This window comes from Nothobranchius furzeri, chromosome 10 (assembly GCF_043380555.1).
Source record: "Nothobranchius furzeri strain GRZ-AD chromosome 10, NfurGRZ-RIMD1, whole genome shotgun sequence".
Taxonomy (NCBI): Eukaryota; Metazoa; Chordata; class Actinopteri; order Cyprinodontiformes; family Nothobranchiidae; genus Nothobranchius; species Nothobranchius furzeri.
The window spans coordinates 29,998,764-30,017,200 of record NC_091750.1 but is presented as its reverse complement, the minus strand read 5'-3'; the positions used below and the strand labels follow the sequence as shown (position 1 = coordinate 30,017,200).

The 18,437-nt window shown below is 42.7% G+C and overlaps 1 protein-coding gene across 12 annotated transcripts in view; it reads right to left on the bottom strand.

Annotated features, from left to right (window-relative positions):
* Window positions 1-18,437, bottom strand: part of ncam1a (neural cell adhesion molecule 1a) — a 434,538-nt gene that overhangs the window by 123,349 nt on the left and 292,752 nt on the right. For all 12 annotated transcript variants that reach the window (XM_070555484.1, XM_070555483.1, XM_070555485.1 and 9 more), the window contains exons 2-5: window positions 8,638-8,712; window positions 6,917-7,126; window positions 5,201-5,344; window positions 987-1,124 (exon numbers count right to left, since the gene is read on the bottom strand). In XM_070555484.1, coding sequence (XP_070411585.1) covers window positions 987-1,124; window positions 5,201-5,344; window positions 6,917-7,126; window positions 8,638-8,712 — 567 coding nt within the window. The remainder of the gene's footprint in view (window positions 1-986; window positions 1,125-5,200; window positions 5,345-6,916; window positions 7,127-8,637; window positions 8,713-18,437) is intronic.

Below are 18,437 nucleotides of genomic sequence, written 5' to 3'. Positions count from 1 at the left end.
CTATGACAAGTGTTGGGAACCAAGTTCATCCTTGCAGAACTTATTTCACTTCTTTTTTCCCCTAACTCTGTAGCTGTGCTCCTTAACACACCTGGTGCTACCTATATTCCACTTACCACAGCTGTGTTGTGTTTCTCATCTCGTCCCTCTGAAATCAGTCTCGGGTACTCAGTTGTCCTTTGTCAGATCTACAGTTAAACTTCCTTTTTGTAATGTTTCAAGTTCTCGATGATTATGGAAACTCTTATTGATCCACCTTGGGTAATTAATTGGTCCATCCCTGAGGAACATTGGGTGGCCATTTTTGACACGTGGCCTTGCCCTTTTGATCGTCTGCACTTTGATCATTCCAACATACAAAGTAAAAAACACTCAGTCAACCTTTTGTAAAGGTAATAAGAGGTTATAAACCTCTACGGTAAACAGCGAGAAGTTGCAGTAGAGCTCACATGATGATCACAAGCACGAACTGTGTGAAGCTGGTGGTCTTTATGGAATACATTCAGAGTTGAAGACACAACAAGATGAGAAAGCACTCTTTGTACATCATAGAAAAGCTAAACCCTTCAAAGGATCACGACAAATCTACGTTGGTGTAGTTCTCCCCTGAGACATCGTCTTTTCTGGAGCTTTTCTGTTTTCTCCTCACAGAAAAGTGATTTTATTTGGGATAAATTGGACTGAAACATTCAAGGATTTGGTGTGTAGCAGCTGTCCAATAACCAAACACACACACACACACACACACACACAGTGAGGGGGATGAGCTATAAATCCCACAGATCCGACGCAGTGGTGCATGTTCCTGTGTCCTTACACAATGAGTTCATGAGCTGATACAGTTGGAGCGGCCAGGTCGACAGACAACTCATTTAATGTTAAATCCTCTTATTAGGCCGTTAAAGGCACATTTCCCGTGTCGGACGGTCAGCCGAACTGCATCCATTTGGGTCAGGCAGGGTGCAGAAGGTGAGGTGGATACTTACCGTTAATGATGACCTTCATTGTGCGGAAATCAATTTCTCCTCTGGCCATGACACGAGCCTCACAGACGTACATGCCCTCATCGATCTTCTTGATGCCACGTATCTGCAGATGGCCGTTCTCCATGATCTTATATCGCACTGAGAGGGGGAAAAAGCCAGGTACCGATTAGAATAAAGAATATCCCACACAATTCAAAACACTGAGGAGTACTTGGATTGCACAGGCGCAGAACCGGGAAATTTACATATTTTAATGCACATATGCGTACATTCACTTTGCACCTTTACTCATTTTGGAACATTTTCATTTGCTGCAGTGAAGCTAAAGGTTAAGATAAGTAAAGTTAACCAGTTTCAGATATTAAAATGATTCTGAGTCCAAAACAAAGCAGGACTGTTTCATTTTCTATGAAGTTGTGTTAAAACTCAGGGAATCGGGAGGTGTGAAACCCGGACCGACAGATAAAATAAAAACTAATTATCCTGAGTAACCAAGCAGTTGGAACAACACAGGCAGAGGTGTTTTCATACTGATCATGTTGCTTGATAAACTGTTTAACTTCTAATTAAACGACAAGCAGTGACAGAGTGAGCTGTCTCATCACAACCTGGTGCTGTTCCTACGAGTTATTCTAATCCAGATTAGCAGTGATTGATGGGCGCCGAGTCGCTGCTCTGCAGATGCCAGTTTAGGAATTGCTAAGTCTCCCAAAGAAACTCCACAGGTGCTCCAACCTCCCAGAATCCCACTTGCCTTGCGGTGGTAGTTTAAAATTCTCTGGTTGCGGCCCGGGCTTCGTTGTGTTTGTCTAATTGGTCGCACCCGTGGCAGTCTGGATAAAATGTAAGACCTGCCTGTTGGGGCTGGTAGGGGGTCCACCACCCTTACTACTGGAGCTCCCTGTTCTCACTTTTGTTCCACTGAATTAACTTGATTTTTTGCTCCAGATATATTTATTTCTTTAGTCGAGCAAAAGTGCATTTGATCATTTTCTGTCTGTCCCTGTTAGCGTGGGATGAGGTGCTGCCGGGCTGCAGCCTGCCTGCCGGGTGGCTGAAGGAAAGCGACTTTAAAACAGGATGAAATCTAAAAAAATGAATAAACTACGAAGCAAACTCATACATCTGCTTAAAAAAGTCAACAGTTGCATAATTACTGCGGGATGAAACTTCAAATCAACACGTCAGGATGGGGATCTCCACTTTAGCTTTGGTTGAATTTAGCACAGCATGGCAGTGTAGCTAGCGGTTGCAGGTTTACCAGTTTCAGCTGTCTCATGAGCCATATCTATTGTTCTTTTATTGATCTTGCAACATATTAGAAACAGAAATTTGGTCCAAATGTGGGTACATTGCTTGGTGAGACTACATGTCAACAACATGTTGTTGGAGGTGCAAACACAATGGTCAAGCCCACAGCTGTGATCCACAGGTCCTCCTTCAGACAAGCATTTTTGTGACAACTCTGATTCTTGGTATGCACCGTGGACATGTGATATCAGTAGACGTTGATCACAAATTTGAAGTATGTTCTTTTTCCACATTTGGTGAAAGGCAAAAACAAATTGCACAATTAATAAACTGAGCTGTGAAAACTATAAAAACGACAAGCTAAAGTGGTTTGTTTGGTTTAATTCTGATTGTTTCTTTTTCCAGGGGGCCTGCGAGGTACATGAGGTAGGGAATGGCTGAAATCAAACATGTTTGCTCGTCCATCTCGCTTTTATGGAACAATAGAGCAACTCTTTGTAGATCAAGTTAACTAGATTTTTATTTTATTTTTTCACGCGGCGGAGTCCTTTCCAACGCGTTTGTTGTGGTGTCTAGTACAAATGAATGCCTTGTGGGAAAAAAGCTCTGGCACTCCTGTTTCAGGAACTAGAAGTCAGTCAGAGCGGTGGTGAGCAGAAAACAAGTCTTATTTCCTGATATTTGGGCATCTCGCCTCTGATTGGCTAACAACTACGTGACCCTACCACTGACCCCGAAGCTAATGCTAAATGTTAGCTTCTACTAGCTGAGGCATCATCTACTCTCTCCTAGACGCTAAACCAACAACAGCCTTCCCCTTCTAGAGCCAAGATGGGCGAGTCCATGAATGCGGACTTTCAGTGTGACGTGGAATCGACTGGCTTTTCTAATCCAAGCATGTCCCTGTCTATTTTCTATCGGCGACTAGCGCACGTGGTAGAGGTGGACGACTGTTTTCACATTTAGCCTGCATAAGAGTGACCACTCTTCAAAAATAACAAGTAAAGCACTGTTTCTCAGTGAAATTAGTCTTTGAACTTTGCGAGCTCCTCTGCTGGAGTTTTCCAAGCTGGAACGTTTGAAAGGAACTTCTATTTGTTCACTTGTGTCAAAAAAGAAAAGCGCCTTCTAAACTAGAGGGACCGTAAGTGTATTTCTTAATAAATGTCATATTTTGGAAGGAGATCAGTTGAAACATTGAACTTTTTTCTGCTTATTTTATACATATACAATTTAAGGGACCAGCGAACCCTTCCCAGCTACCATTACCATAGCTGCGGAAGGGTGATATGCAATTTCATGGTGTGCAATATGATTTTTGAGGCTCTTAAGTGAGATATTTAATTGCCATGCTTTACATTCCAACTATGCTCAGCTGCATATGTAAGGAAAAACTGTGATTGTGACTCCACGGATACATGCATGCGGCCAAAGCTCCTAAATCACGTCTCACTGACACCGTTTGGATTGACGGGTTCGTTGTGAACCTCTTTGGTTGGGTCAGCTGCTGCTCTGAGGAAAACTGCACAAGCAGTGTTCAGTGTTGGTTGCAACGATTGCTTTTTTTCCTCCCTGAGAAAAACACATTCCTTGTGAGGAGTCCAGCAATAAAAGCTGGCTTACGCAGCGTTGTGGTGACTCCAGGCTCTTGAGCGGTCAGCAGGGGAGGGGTTACGCCGGGGTTAAAATAGACCCGGTTCAAGTGTGTAACAGAACCCTCTCCATGTGCATGAACAGTCACAGAACACCGATGCTTCTGGTGGACAACGAGGAACGTTTGCTAAAGCACGAGACTGTCTCCTTACAGACTTGTCAGATCTATTTACTCACATGCAAATATTGCAAACACAATTCATCTCATTGGCAGACGGGACTAGATGATGAAAAATGTTGCTATTTCATAGGTCATAGTGGTCAGCCAAACTCATTCCAGCAATGACAGAATACACAACATGTTTTTACATGTTGGTGAAAACTTATCAGCCTACTCCTGCAGCTCTACTAACTACTACAGTGTTGGTTCTCCCAATTCCTGTTGGGAGTAAAAAAGAAAAGACTTCTAAGGATTCTTTCCTGCAAAGCCGCGATTGTTTAAAACAGGTATCAAAGCAAAGAACAGGGGGATTATAAGGTAAGAACGGTTTGAAAAGTTTCTATGGATCGCTTCGCGCTTCTTCTTTCTGTCATGTTTGCTCAGCTTATTGTAACTGAATGGTGGAATCAATGGTAACTGCTGCAAATCAAAGCTAATTACGGCGTCTTATCTGCAAAAGAGAGAGCCACCAACTTCTCCGAAACCTCTTTTCAAGCCTAAAGGCGCGTGAGTGCTTCATATGCTAACGAGAGAGATTTTCAATAGTGAAAACCACTGAAAGACATCAGGCAGCACACTTGGCAATCCTACGGTAACAAAAGAGCTTCGCCCAATTATTAGCTGCCAAACATGTAGCTGCTCTGCTCCTGGAAAAACACAAAGTAAGCCATTGTTACGTTCGCTGACCTGCAACCCTCCGCAAGCCTTCGCTTCAATTCTCTCTTCTGTTCGCAGATTGAGTAATAAATTACAGTGTTTACTTTTTCTTCCTCTTCCTCCCCCTTTTCTGCTTTTGTTAACTTCAGTTTCATTTTTCTCTATCAGCTTAAATCAAACTTCACTCTTGCCTCAACCTCCTTTTCAACTGGCAGTAAGCTCCACCTGCTAGAGGTCTGAAAATGCTACTCCCCTATCACTGTAGCATCCAAGACGTCGGAAACCCCTCCTGCAGATAAGCACTTTGGCTTTGTTCATAGTTAACGGGCAAAAGGAAGGGGGGACTCGGAAAAGTGTGGAAAACTGATTGGAAAGCATGAAACGGCAGGTGGCGCTGGCAGGAAGGTGAGGTGGCCGCTCACGAGGATCGGACAGCACGGTGGGTTGGAGGTGAGGAAAAGCAGCAGAAATGGGTTTGTTTCAAAAGGCTCACCATCTTTGGTAGCTTGGATAAGGGAGCCCTTGTGTTTCCAAATGATGGTCGGTGGTGGGGAGCTCACAACGTCGCAGACGATATCAGCGATGTCGCCCTCGTTGAACTCCTGCGGACTGGGCGCTCGCTGGAAGGTGATCTTTTCTGTAGGAAAGCCAGACAGTTTCATCCATTAAAACTTATGTAAACATTACATTAGAGCTGGCTTTTCTATTTTTACCAACAGATCACGGATGTTTTAGTGTTTTTGAAGCCCCGGTCTTTTCAGAGGAAAGTCAAATAGAAAGCAGGTGTGGTATCGGTGCTCAGAGACCAATATTCTGCATGTTTTAGTTATTTCCTGGCCTCAATGCCCCTGATTAAAAATGTTCATTTACTTCCTGAGCTTGTTAAAGTCTACAGAAACACGCAGATTCATTAAAATCAGGTGTGTGGAAGCAGAGAAACACCTTAAACATGCAGGATCATGGCCCAAAATATCACCGATGCCCACCTCTGTGCTGGTGACACATCGTGCTCATGTGTTTCATGCTAAAATTACAAAATACAAATATCTCCCAGGACGGTCAGCACTGGTAGGAGGCACAACATTATGAGAAATTCTGCAAACGTTCAATTGGAATCTGACGTTTTTCAATGTTTTAGTGACAATTTTCACATATTCACTCACCTTCATGGTAAAATGCATTCAATTTTAAAGTGTTTTTGTTGCATTACATCATTTGTTTTGGTGTTGTTTGCTCACTTTTTGTCATTTGTTTCTCTGAATAAATGCATCAGTTAATTAATATATAACTTGGAAAATTAGAGAAATGCTCCCTGGCATGCCGCGCCTAACTCTGCAGACCAGTTCAACCCTCTTTTGCGTAAACTTGGCAGAAACTTCCAACTCATTCATATCAGTTATGTTAACCGCTGGTAGGTGGGTTCATCAAACACAAATGGAAAACTCCTGACCAGACTGGTTAAGAAGAAAAACACACGTACAACGCATGTGCACCTCCAGTAGATAGGCAGGACCAGTAAGCACAAAAACAATGTCATTTGAGCAAAATCATGCTAAACAGAAGGATATGCTGCCTTTAAATAATAGTAACAAGGGGTGTTAGGTCAGCTGACATGGAGACACTTAAAGTGTTTGCAAACTCAGTGCATTTGCCTTTAAATGACAATATTAATATTCCTGAAAAACGTGGCTGAATTGGTCGAAGTTTATTGATGTTGAGCAGAGAGATCAACAAGAGAAAGGCTTTGTGGCTGACAGGAATACTCGGGGTATTACTTTTACTCTGACAGGGACATTAGCATGCTAATAGGAAATTATGTCAAACAGTTTGAAGGTCTGGTTGGTAAAACTCATAAAACACAACAAACTAAACCCGGTGACTGCCGAAGACCTGAAACCATTCTCCGGGTGTTCGTTTGCTCACACACTTGATGTGATTTACACCTGAACAGGTTTACTATTCTTTAGAAAATGTAAATGATGGTTTTTTTCTTTCCTTCTTGCCCGCTCGTTTTCAGTTTGGGTTAAAAATAAAATCTGAAGCCTTCCTTAAAGACTGTTCTTGTGCTGCTTGTAGTGCCCTTGTGGTCTCCGAGCGGCCTGTTGGAGTTTGTGCAGAGATGTTGATTAGCATTATGTAAAAATGTACTGAAGGTAGCGCTCCAGCAAAGTCGAAGGGAACTCAAGACCGTGTGGAGAGTGACACTCACGGAAAATCTTCACTTTGACTGTGGCCTGGGCCTCCTTGTCTCCATCTTTTGCCACACACTTGTAGATGCCAGCGTTGTCTACGTTGGCGTGGTAAATGGTGAGGATGGATGTGGTTTCATCGCTGCGGCTCACTGAAATGTTTGGCCTGGTGTGGAGGATCTTTTCACCGCTCGGCGCGTACCAGTCGATGTCTTTAACATCCCCGACCACTGAAGCATAAAAGGAACAGGAAGGCACATTGGTTCTGGTTAATATTATTCATGTAACTGAAACGTGGTTAGAGGTAAGGGGGAAGGTTTTATCTGTTTCAAAAATATAAAAACTGAAAAATATCATGATGAAATTCTGATTCTTCTGCATGAAATTCCACAAGTTAAAACCACAACCTCACCTTGGAAGTTAGCCCTAGCTCCAATCCTAATCACAAGTAATGTAAGATCTACCATTCCTAACTAACCCTGCATGCATCCATGTGCAGAACAGTCTTAGACAATCAATAAATATCCTTTTAAATGCAGTTCCACTAAAAAAGCACAGCCTCATGTGTCTTAAGGCCCGTTTCTTCATCGAAATTTCACAAAACCTTCCCGCTATGCCTGTGTCTCCGTTTTACTGGACCAGCCATATAGGACCACTAACCTGGAGCTTGTCCTCGGAAAGCCCCAGTAGAGTCACTTGGAAAGAGTTGTGGTTAGCTCACTCTGGTTGGTTATGACTCGGTATTCATTTCTATCAGCAGGCAGCAGAGTAGAATGAAGAAAACCCAACAAGCAGCATTGATGCTGCTGTAAAATCACCTTTTCTAAACTTCCAACACCAAGAAATGCAGTGGTAGCAGATGATCTGTCACCTTTGACCTTTAGCCTGGTGCTGCACAACCAGTAGGCTTTGGTCACTGGACCTCAGGGACCTGCTGGGGGTGTAGGGACTAAGAAGATCACCAATGTAAGATGGTGCTTGTCCATGTAAGGCCCTATAGACCAGAACCAGGATCTTGAAATGAACCCTGAAGTTGACTGGCAGCCAGTGAAGCTGGAGGAGAAGCAGGGTGATGTGGGTGTGTTTGGAGGACTTGGTCAGAAGCCGAGCACAGGCGTTCTGAACCACCTGTAGACGGTTCAGGGAGGTTCTGCTCAGACACGTGAAAAGAGAGTTACAGTAGTCTAAGCGTGAGGAGATGAAGGTGTGGATGCACAACACAGAGCACTGTGAAAAACAGCAATTCTTCTGGTCTTTGAATGCCCCTTCTTACGTCACACAACCTCTCACAGGTCCTCTGTGGCATACTTTAACAGAATTTAACACTTTTTTGAGTTGATAATATTCATGGATGCCTTTTTTGCTGATTGGTGACATCACTCACTGCAGAAACTGTCACCATACGCTGACATCGTAGCAAAATCCTGAAAGGGCCGATTTTGTACGGCCAAGAGGACCGAGCCACTGCCCTGTTACCATCCTACCTTCTGGATATTTCCCAGAAGTCCTCTGTTGGAAACTTCTAGATCATCACCGTCTCTCCAGCCCTCTTCCTCACCTGGATGAGATCCCATCGTCCCACTGCTTCTACATAATAAACTCTTTTCCCCGCTTGCAGTTCTTCTCATTTCACCTGACTTGTACCAGTTTTATCAAGTGACGTCACTTACTGCTGCTGATACTGTTGTATGAGGTGAAATTTGCATCATGCCGAGTTTAAGGAGGTATGTTTGACTCTTACCTTCGCAGAGGAAAAACTTGGACTCTCCCACGCTGATTTCGCCTTGTGCTGGAGTGATTTCCACCTGAATGGCAGCTGAGCAGAGAGAAGATAAAGAAGAAGAAGAAGAGAAAACAAATATATACATTAGATTTTGATTTGATTAAAGGGGATAGTGACACTGGAGCAAAGCCCCCAGGAAGGTGCTGCTCAAAGTTACACTGCCTTTTATTTTGCTCACTGATTTATTGATTTCTACATCATTGTAACTGAGCCTTTGAGTTTAATCCAAGTCAAACATTTGTAATGTTTTTTAACACATTCAGTTGTTTTGAATTTTCTGTGAGTTTCAAGGATTTCACCAGCTACCGCTCGGCGCCAGAAGACTCTAGATGGCACGCGAAGACAATCAGCTGATAAGTAAGACCTTTAACTGTAATACCGAGTTGGTGGGAATTAGAAAAACAGCTTAAAATATTTTTTGTTTGTTTCTAATTCATCATTAGCATGCTAGCTGAAGGTTAGCCTCTGACCTTCTTCACCCAATATTGGAGAAAACAAAAATATGTTTACGTTTATTTATTTAGCAGACGCTTTTATCTAAAGCGACTTACGATTTATAACCTATAGGGCATGTTGTGATCTGTGGGGGAAACCGGAGTACCCGGAGGAAACCCACGCATGCATGAGGAGAACACGCAACTCCACGCAGAAAGGCTGCAGCCGAGTTTCGAACCTGCAACCTTCGTGCTGCGAGGCAACAGTGCTAACCACTGCACCACCATGCAGCCCTGTTGTGGCTTCTTAGGGGTGCAAGAAATAATGTGTGGGTCACTCCTGTTTTCTGGCTTAGGACCTTTATAAAACACCGCGGCATTTTTCTGGCCAGAGCAAAAATAGACCGGTGCTGATTCGGCGACCCCGCAGTCACAGGTTGTAAACAAAGACTACGTCCCTCTTTGGCCAAAGAGAGAAAACTGTTCCAATGGACCCTTCCTTCCAAAATAATTCAGAAATTAGACTTTTAAGTGATTATTTCATTGTAACATTTTACATATTGTACCTTTAATAAACAGCAGCACATTAAACTGCACAAGCCTCATGAAAACACAAGAAACTTGTGAGTTTAGCCCTTGTAACCTCTGAAAAATGTGCATCATGTAGAGGGCTTTACAAAATAAAAGCATGCTAAACAAGTTTCATAACATTTTTGTAGTCTGGAGCCAAAAGTGAAATTAAAATTAATGGCACAGCCCAAGTCCCACTCCAGTTTTTGGATCCAGGGATACAACATACACACTGATTAGGTTCCTGAAGGTTAAAAACAAGACTTGACTGAACCTTTCCAGATGCTCTCCTTGTTTTCCTCACCCCTAGCTGCTCTTGGCAGGTGATTTAAAAACACCTTAAATCAATGAATCTGCTTTTTTCCAAGACTCCAATGCACTCCAGCGTTAACTAAGCAACAGGAACACAGCCACGATACAGAGAAACACCTGGTGTTTGCTCAGCCCTGCGCCCCGACAGAATAAAAGTCCTGCAGTATAAATCAAACCTGTTTAAAATGCTAATCAGCCAATCATCACCTGTACTTGTTCATCAGCATTAGAAGGAATGAGAGAACCTTTGAAGGTGTGACACGATTTTACTGTAACCCTTTTATCTTCAAAACTCTGTAATAGAAGTGAAAGCACAGCCTGCATCGTGATCCAGGTCTTCACAGCAAAAAGAATCCAGCTGAGGCTCCTGGGGGTCGCCACTTCACACACATGAGTTCGTCGGTCGCCGCTCGGCTCTCACCGGGAGCGTCACCGGAATGTTTGGCAAGGACCTGTCAGGTAGCCAGCTATCGTCCCGGCACAAGATGACATCGATGTTTCCTAATGCGACAGTCGCAGAACATGTGTGACGGGGGGGGGGGGGGGTCCTCACAGCAGAGGCCTTTGTTGCTCTTCTTTTCCAACAGTTGTTTGATTTGAAAAGGCTTCAAAATTATGGTGGGAAGGTTCATTCCAGCCTAAACGATGAGATGTGCACATGATGCCCTTTAGGCCCTTATATATAGCAACTCTTCAGGCGTTAGATAAATGAAACTATTTTAATGTAAAACTATCAGATCTGGTGTGGATTTTGCACGATAGTTTTTCTTGGCTATTTCCTACCTCAGTCCAACTCCTGCATTTGAGTCACTGTCTCTTATTTCTTAAGAAATATTCCTCATGAGGCACGGATTGTTTCAGAATAAGAGCCACACTAATGCAGCCTAGAAGTCCAGACAAACAGGAGCCAGAGCAGGATGATGTTGCTCTGCATGTTGGTCGAGCCACGCTCCACTGGAACCGTAGCACCCCAGGCCAGTTTTATGTCCAGCCAATCACAGCGCTCTTTGAGTCAAGAGCAGATAGAGCTACGTTAGTCCTTTATTTAGGAAAAGGATGCATTTGCGTCTCTTTGACAGTGCAAGGTGGACTGCCCCGCTGACTGACTGTAGCAGCGAGTACGTGGGTGTCTGTTGTCCAACAGCACGTGGAGACAGCTAGAAAGACTCCGTCCCACACGGAGATCCATCCATGGATCATGGCCAGGAGATATATTCCCACATACAGGATCGCTTGCTAGGCTAACGTTTATGTGTTTTGGTGAGAGCTTTCCAATTCACTACATTAGGGACAATTTTTATACTAAAAGTTACGTTTAATCACATTATTGATTATTATTATTTACACAAAACTCACGAGACTTCCATCAAGTTAATTTGATGCAAAAACCTTATCAGAAAGTAAAGGTAGCCTGCCTACCAGAGAGTGAGAGAAAATCATGATTGACAGAAAAAAAATCAAATTAAGGATTTATTCTGAAGGGTCAAAACAGAATGAAGTGTCTCATTCACTCAATAATATTCATGTTAAGCGAACATCTAGCTTCTGTTGGCTAACAGCAATGCAACTCTTCCACTGCCTGCATCAACACAACTCTAAATACCATAAAACACATTTTCCTGGTTGAAATTTTCTAAATCGATGCATCGTCTCCACAAACAACCCTGAATATTTCGCCATCTTGTGGAGTTGCTATTGCTAATGGTTAGCTTCTACTAGCTGAGAAACGCTGTGCTCTCTGGTGTTGAAAGGAATGGCTTCATCTTTTCCTGTGGCTAATGCAGGTGACGGAGGTTAATAAAACATTTAATGTGCAGCACGCCTACGCATGTCACTGATCGTATTTCAAAAACAACAAGTAGCTAAAAAATGATTTCTATGTGAACTTGGCCTTTAGTGCAAAAATAAAATGACACCCAAACTAAAAGCTTCCTACCAACTCAGCCACAGCAGTGAATAACGATGTGTGATGTATCAGTGATATTCCTGAAATAAAAATAAACTCTGAGCATTTATCTTCAGCAGGAATGTGACGCAACACTTGCCTGTAGAATCCCTGGCTGCTACGTTGCACACATGCTACTGGAACCTTTCTGACAGCATCTTCTCACACTTTTAATTCTTTGTGCGTCGTGATTTTTGCATCCGTTTGTAATTAAAGTTGTCATCATCAAACATCTTAAAACTGCTGAGAGACCTGTCCTCTGACATCACACAGGCGTTGCAGCTGAGTGGACAGCCTGTGTGATGGTGGATCATAAATGATGCACTCTCTTTTTACCTTTAGAGCCAGACATGACATGTGCATTGCACCACAATTTTTAAGGCATTGGAAAATAAATCCGGCAGAAATTTTAAACAATGAAATCCATCTGAATGGGCTACAAGTAACCAAGGGAGGTTTATTCCTATAGGGTTAAATACGTCAGATAAATTTAGATTCCCTTAAAGAAAGGCCTGTTCCTGCCTCGCAGCTGACCTAGCCTTTGTTTCAGACTAATGTGAAGGTTTGGAATAACGGAAAAGCACTACCCTCCATGTGTTTGCTTACGCAGGCCAGAGGTAGAAACAAAGACAACACCATATCCATTTCCTTCCCCATCTAGTAGGATCACAGACGCTGTGGTGTAAACTCTAACCAAGTCTCATAAGACTCAGATGACTGGCCAAAAATCAGATGATCAGATCTGCAAACCCAAAGACAACAAAAACAAGCTCAGGTGGTGTGGGAACGGGAGCTATTCCCAGCAGGTTTTCCCTGATTTTGCCTCTGAAGGCCTTTTGGGGATTGTCTCCACAAAGAAGAAACTGTTCAGTCTCATGAAAAAATAATACTTTTTTAAAGCTAAAATATATATGTGCAATAAAAAAGTTGAATTAGTTGAACAATAAATTTAATGTAGCAAAGTTAAGAGCTTTGAAACCTCCAATAAACAAGATGGATGCAACATTTCAGCCGAAATTTGCTGCTAATTTCATCACTTGTGGTAAAGCTGAAATCCCCCGAGTTCCTGGGACATTAAAGGAGAAGTGTGTACAGCTACTGGCAAGACACCTGGAACCATTAAACACCGGGAACTCGATGAGTTACTGAAGGAGGTAGTAGTTCTACCAGCTTGATGAAACAATCGCTCTATCCGTTTTTCTTTAATCAGTTTTTTTCTGTTTACAGTCTCCAGCAGTCACTGGGCGGTAGGCAGCCAGGTAGGGGACATCCTGGCCTAGACAGGTCACAAGTCCATCACAGGGCCACATGGAGACACTAAACCATTAACATGTCCTCAAAGGTCAACTTAGAGTTGCCAGTTCACCAAACAGCTGTTTGTTTTTGGTCAGTGAAAAGAAACCAGAGAAACCAGAGAAAACCTTACGATGGGAATGAAGCAGAAAGGTCCCAACCTTTGCAAGACAACAGAGCAAACCAGTGTTTTAAGGAGAATACAATAAGTGTGGATGCCGATACTCGTAATGTCAAACAAATGTAGTGTTGATAACCTCATAGATTTATTGTAAAGAAAGAAGCAGGGTAATTTGGCCTTAAAAGGGAAGATTTTTGAGTTTTATTTGATTAGAAACTCAAAGATGAGTCAATTTCTGTAAAATAAATGTTTAGTAAATGCAAGAAAAACACTTAGAAAGCAACGCTTGACTGCTGACATCTAGGGTTATTACCAGGTGAAATTAAAATGTATCCATCTATTCACTTTTGCTTATTCAGGCTCGGGTCACGAGGACAGCAGCCTAAGGGAGGCTCAGACTTCCCTCTCCACAGCCACTTGGGCCAGCTGCTCCGGGGTAATCCTGGCGTTCCCTGGCCAGCTGAGAAACATAGCGTGTCCTGGGTTTCCCTTGGGTCTCCTCCCAGTTGGACGTGCTCCAAAAACCTCACCAGGGAGGTGTCCAGGAGGCATCCGAATCAGATGCCTGAGCCACGTCAACTGGCTCCTCTCAATGTGTAGGAGCAGCAGATCTACGTCGAGCCCCTCCCAAATGACCGAGATTCTCACCCTGCGGAGAAAACTCATTTCGGCCGCTTGCATCCTCAGTCTCAGTGTTCTGGTTGCTACCCAAAGCTCACGGCCATATATGAGGGTAGGAAGGTAGACTGACTGGTAAATCGAGAGCGTCGCCTCTTAAACGTGACAGACCGGTTGGACTAAATATATTTTTATAAACTAGATGATTTACAGCGCATCGGATTTATAGACACAGGATGACTTATTAATCTTAATCCCCAAATTCAATTTAATGGAAATCATTGCTCCTTATTAATTCCCTAAAAATGTTATTTTCCAAATTACGGAGAAGGCAAAATAATGATGTTAAACCATGTATATGTATAAGAAGATTAACAGATTTTTTTCTTTAAATAAGATAAAACATGTGTTGACTTACTGTGCATGTGTCTGGACCACCAGTCTATTACGTACCTACCCAGACTGTCGCTGATTTCAGTTTTTTCTGAATAAAAACCCTCTGTGTACTAAAGTCCTTTACTTGTTCCTGTGTTGGCTCTAAACCACACGGCTCGTTCACAAACACCACTTCCCTATCAGTCAGATCAGCATATTTCTCTGGACCTCTTGGAGGTTTGCAGGAGAAAAAACATTTATATGAATATCAGTAAATCTAGACTTTGGAAAAAACACAAATCTGTGACAAAAAACAGAGAAAAGGCTGGACGTTATTCAGAGTTTTACATTCTTTATTATCAGATGCGCGGCTGCGTGGATTCGTTTTCATCACGACCGGCATTCCTGGACTAATATTCATATCTGCCTCCAAACCAAGTCTTCCTAAAGAACAAGTTTATGTGACTGTAACAACATACAGCTACCCAAAATGATTTTTATTTGATAAGGATTTTATTTACATACGATTCCACATGAGAGGAGCCGGTTGAGGTGGCTCAGGCATCTGGTAAGGATGCCTCCTGAAAGCCTCCCTGGTGAGGTTTTCCAGGAAGGTCCAGCCGGGAGAAGGCCTAAAGGAAGACCCAGGACATGCTGGAGAGACCAAAGCTTGGTTTATGCTTGACGCGTCCGCGAGGTTCGCATGGCTCCGTGCGGCAAAATTGCGTCATTTTAACAACCACGCCCCTCCACCGCGCGGCCCAAACATCCCGCAACGCGCACCTAGGAAATTTTCTAACCATGCGGACGGTCAGACGTGGAAAAACATGGCGGACCGGCAAGAACTAGTACGGCAGAGGTTCGTAAATACAGACATTTGTATGATTCAGCTCTCAGAGATCACCGTGATCAACATGTTGTTAATGATTCTTGGAGAGAAATAGCTCGCACTGTCGGAAAAGACGAGGACGCTGTTAAAAATGCTGGAATACCATGTTGTAAACAGTAATTTCTACTTCTACTATGGTGTAGTGTTGGATGCATGCCGTAGAGCTCCATGCTGCCCCCTACAGTTTGGGAGAATATTGGCTCACCGCAGAGACGAGCCGCATGAACCATAAACGCTGCGAGTTGTGAAGCGCGTTCCATCCGCGAGCCGCATCACCGCGCGGAAAGTGAATGCGTCAAGCACAAACCACGCGTCAGCCTCACTGCTGTCCAGGGAACTCTTTAGGATTCGCCCGGAGGCGCTGATCCAAGTGGCTGGGGAGAGGGAAATCAGGGCCTCCCTGCTTTGGCTATTGCCCCCGCGACCCAACCCCGGATAAGCGGCCGAAAATGGATGGATGGATAATTCGACTTTGATAATATTTTCAATAAAGCAAAAATTCTTCACCAAACATAGCGGAGGTTGGTTTTATTTTATTTTATAATAAATTGAAATTTGCATATTGATCATTAACCACGATAGAAATGAGTTTAAATTCATGCAAGACGAGAAACGAAAGCTGTCCTTCGTGTTGAGACACATAAATAAAATGCGTTTTCTCCACCAGAACCATCGGACCTTGGTGGAATGCGAGTGTCTCCGTTTTATGCCTGAAAGGACTGTTTTTGGACCATTTCAGGAACCAACAGTGTACCTGAACTGGAGTACGTACTTAAAAATGGCCTGGTAGAGTCACTGGGCGGGGCTTTTGAGTAACTCGTGCTGATTGGTGACGTCTGCGGATATAATTTCCTACCAAACAACCAGCATTTGTAGAATTAAAAGAGCTGCTGGCGAAGGAAGGAAAAGTCAATAAGCAGCATTGATGCCGCTTTAAAATCACTGTGCCTAAACTTCCAACTCCGGAAAATGCAGAGGAAATCCGAACCGCAACGTCATCAGTTTTTGCTGTTTGTCGGTCTACAGAGCCGAGAACACCAATGTTTACGTCACATAGCCGCTCTCCCAGTCAGTCTCCCAAAGGGAATAAATTACTTTGCAAAAATAAAACTTAAAAAAAATGTTATTAATGTTTGTGAACACCTTTTAGTGCCGACCCCCAAAGAGCCAGTTCTGGACGGAGGAACAACGGTGGAGAAGACAGCCATGTTACCTTTTCCCGCTCCCAGACATTTCCTGGAACTGCTCTAGTGGAAACACGACTCTAATCCCACAGTGACTATTATTTACATCTACAAAAACACTTATTTCATTCCTTTCAACTGTCAGCTCTGTGACCTGAGATTTGACTTAAAATGGTGTAAAACACAATAACAACAACGTTTAGATGGTGTCAAATGGTTTATTCTCCGTGCTGAAGAGTGTAATGCAGAATTCCTGAATGTGAAGCAAATGTTTCCTTGTAAAGATGAGATCTGAAACAAACAAGCAGAATAAAAAATACTCTGAAGATGGTTGGTGTTGTTAAAAGAACAGGTGGCATGCTGGCTGTTGCCGTGCACGCTCTGAGCTGCTGCATGTGAGGATGAGAAGTTGTTTTGTTCTGTGTTTAACATTTTTTGTGATTCGTGTGCCACAAACGGCTTCTTTGTGAAGCTCAGCGCTTTTAGGAAATGTCAGTATTTGTCATGAAAAAGGCTGTTATTCATAACAAAACAAATCTGTTAGTTTCAGCCTGAAAAACAAGGATAGGAAGCTAATCTGAATACAGATCTCAATGTGTCGTAAAGACTGTGTAGAAAATAAATCTACAGATCCAAATCCAGACGATGTGTCTGTGTCAAGGTGGGAACGACCTACAGCGTACACTAACAAGTTAAAATACAACAAGTTCCAAACTCAAAATTATTTCACAACATTCACACAGATCAGAATAGCAAATTGACAAATGAACTGGTTACCCATCAGAACAGGTCTGAGTGCTAAACTGCAGCAAGAGCTTGCTCTTTCTGTTTCCCCCTCGGAAGGATCAGGTCTGTAGCACCAAAGCAACCGCTGCCGTCGCAGTGCAAACCCATGCTGGTGAAGGAAATTATATATATATATATATATATATATTTCAAATTCAAATTTTATTTGTCACATACACATTCATACACAGTACGAAATGCAGTGAAATGCTTTACACAACTGCTCAAGAGTTGAAAATAAAAAAACTGTACACCACGGATTAAAATGAAGGGTAAATTAACTGGGAAAGAGCAAGGTAAAATATATCTGAATTAAAGTTGAATAATAGAATAGCTTTACAACAAAATACACAACACAATACAAATTAGAATAAAAGGTAAATTTAGCTGGGAAGGAATTAGATAAAATATATATAAGTTGAAGCTGAGAATAAAGTAACTGTACAACAAAATACACAGTATGTAAATGTATAAGAATGTATGAAGAAATAAAAATATCTGTACAAAACAGCGGCTGAACAAGTATTAAATGGAAATGAAAAATATATATATACAATGTCCAGAGTTGTGCAAACCACATTTTAGTGACTTTGTAGTGTAACTGTGCTTAAGCAAAGTCCAGACTGTATTCAGTACTGGAAATTAAGATCAGACAATATCAGTATATTGACCTGACCCGTCAGAAACAGACTGATACCAGATGTTTATGTAATGTTATAATTACAGAAATAAACACATCAGGACACATTTAAAGCCACTGCTGAAGAGCTGGGACGTTGTTTCACCACCGCAGGACTTTTACGTCGTTAATCCTCCCACACTTAGAGGTAAATGTGCCGGTGAGGCTTTTGTAACAATGACCTAAACCACTGATTGAGGATATAAGTGCTGGTCGTTCTCCAGTGAGAGGATTAGGGACTTTTTTTACCTCCTGCTTCTGTAAACAGACATTTAACAACCAAACCACGATGCTTTTCTTATCTCCAAATTATGCAACAACAACAATATTTGCACAGCCATCTTTATTCTTTAGTAGGGTGAGCGAGTAAAAACAAACAAACGTGAAGTGGAGATTCTGCTAAGTCCTGAAGTTTGAGGCAGCTGCTTTTCTGTTTTGAATAAGGAAGCTTGCATGCATAATTGGAGTCTGGCAGCCGCTGGTGACTGGCTCCATTGCAGGGAGGCTACGAGAGTCAGCTGTTGGTGCTTAACATGCAAGTCATGTCAGAGC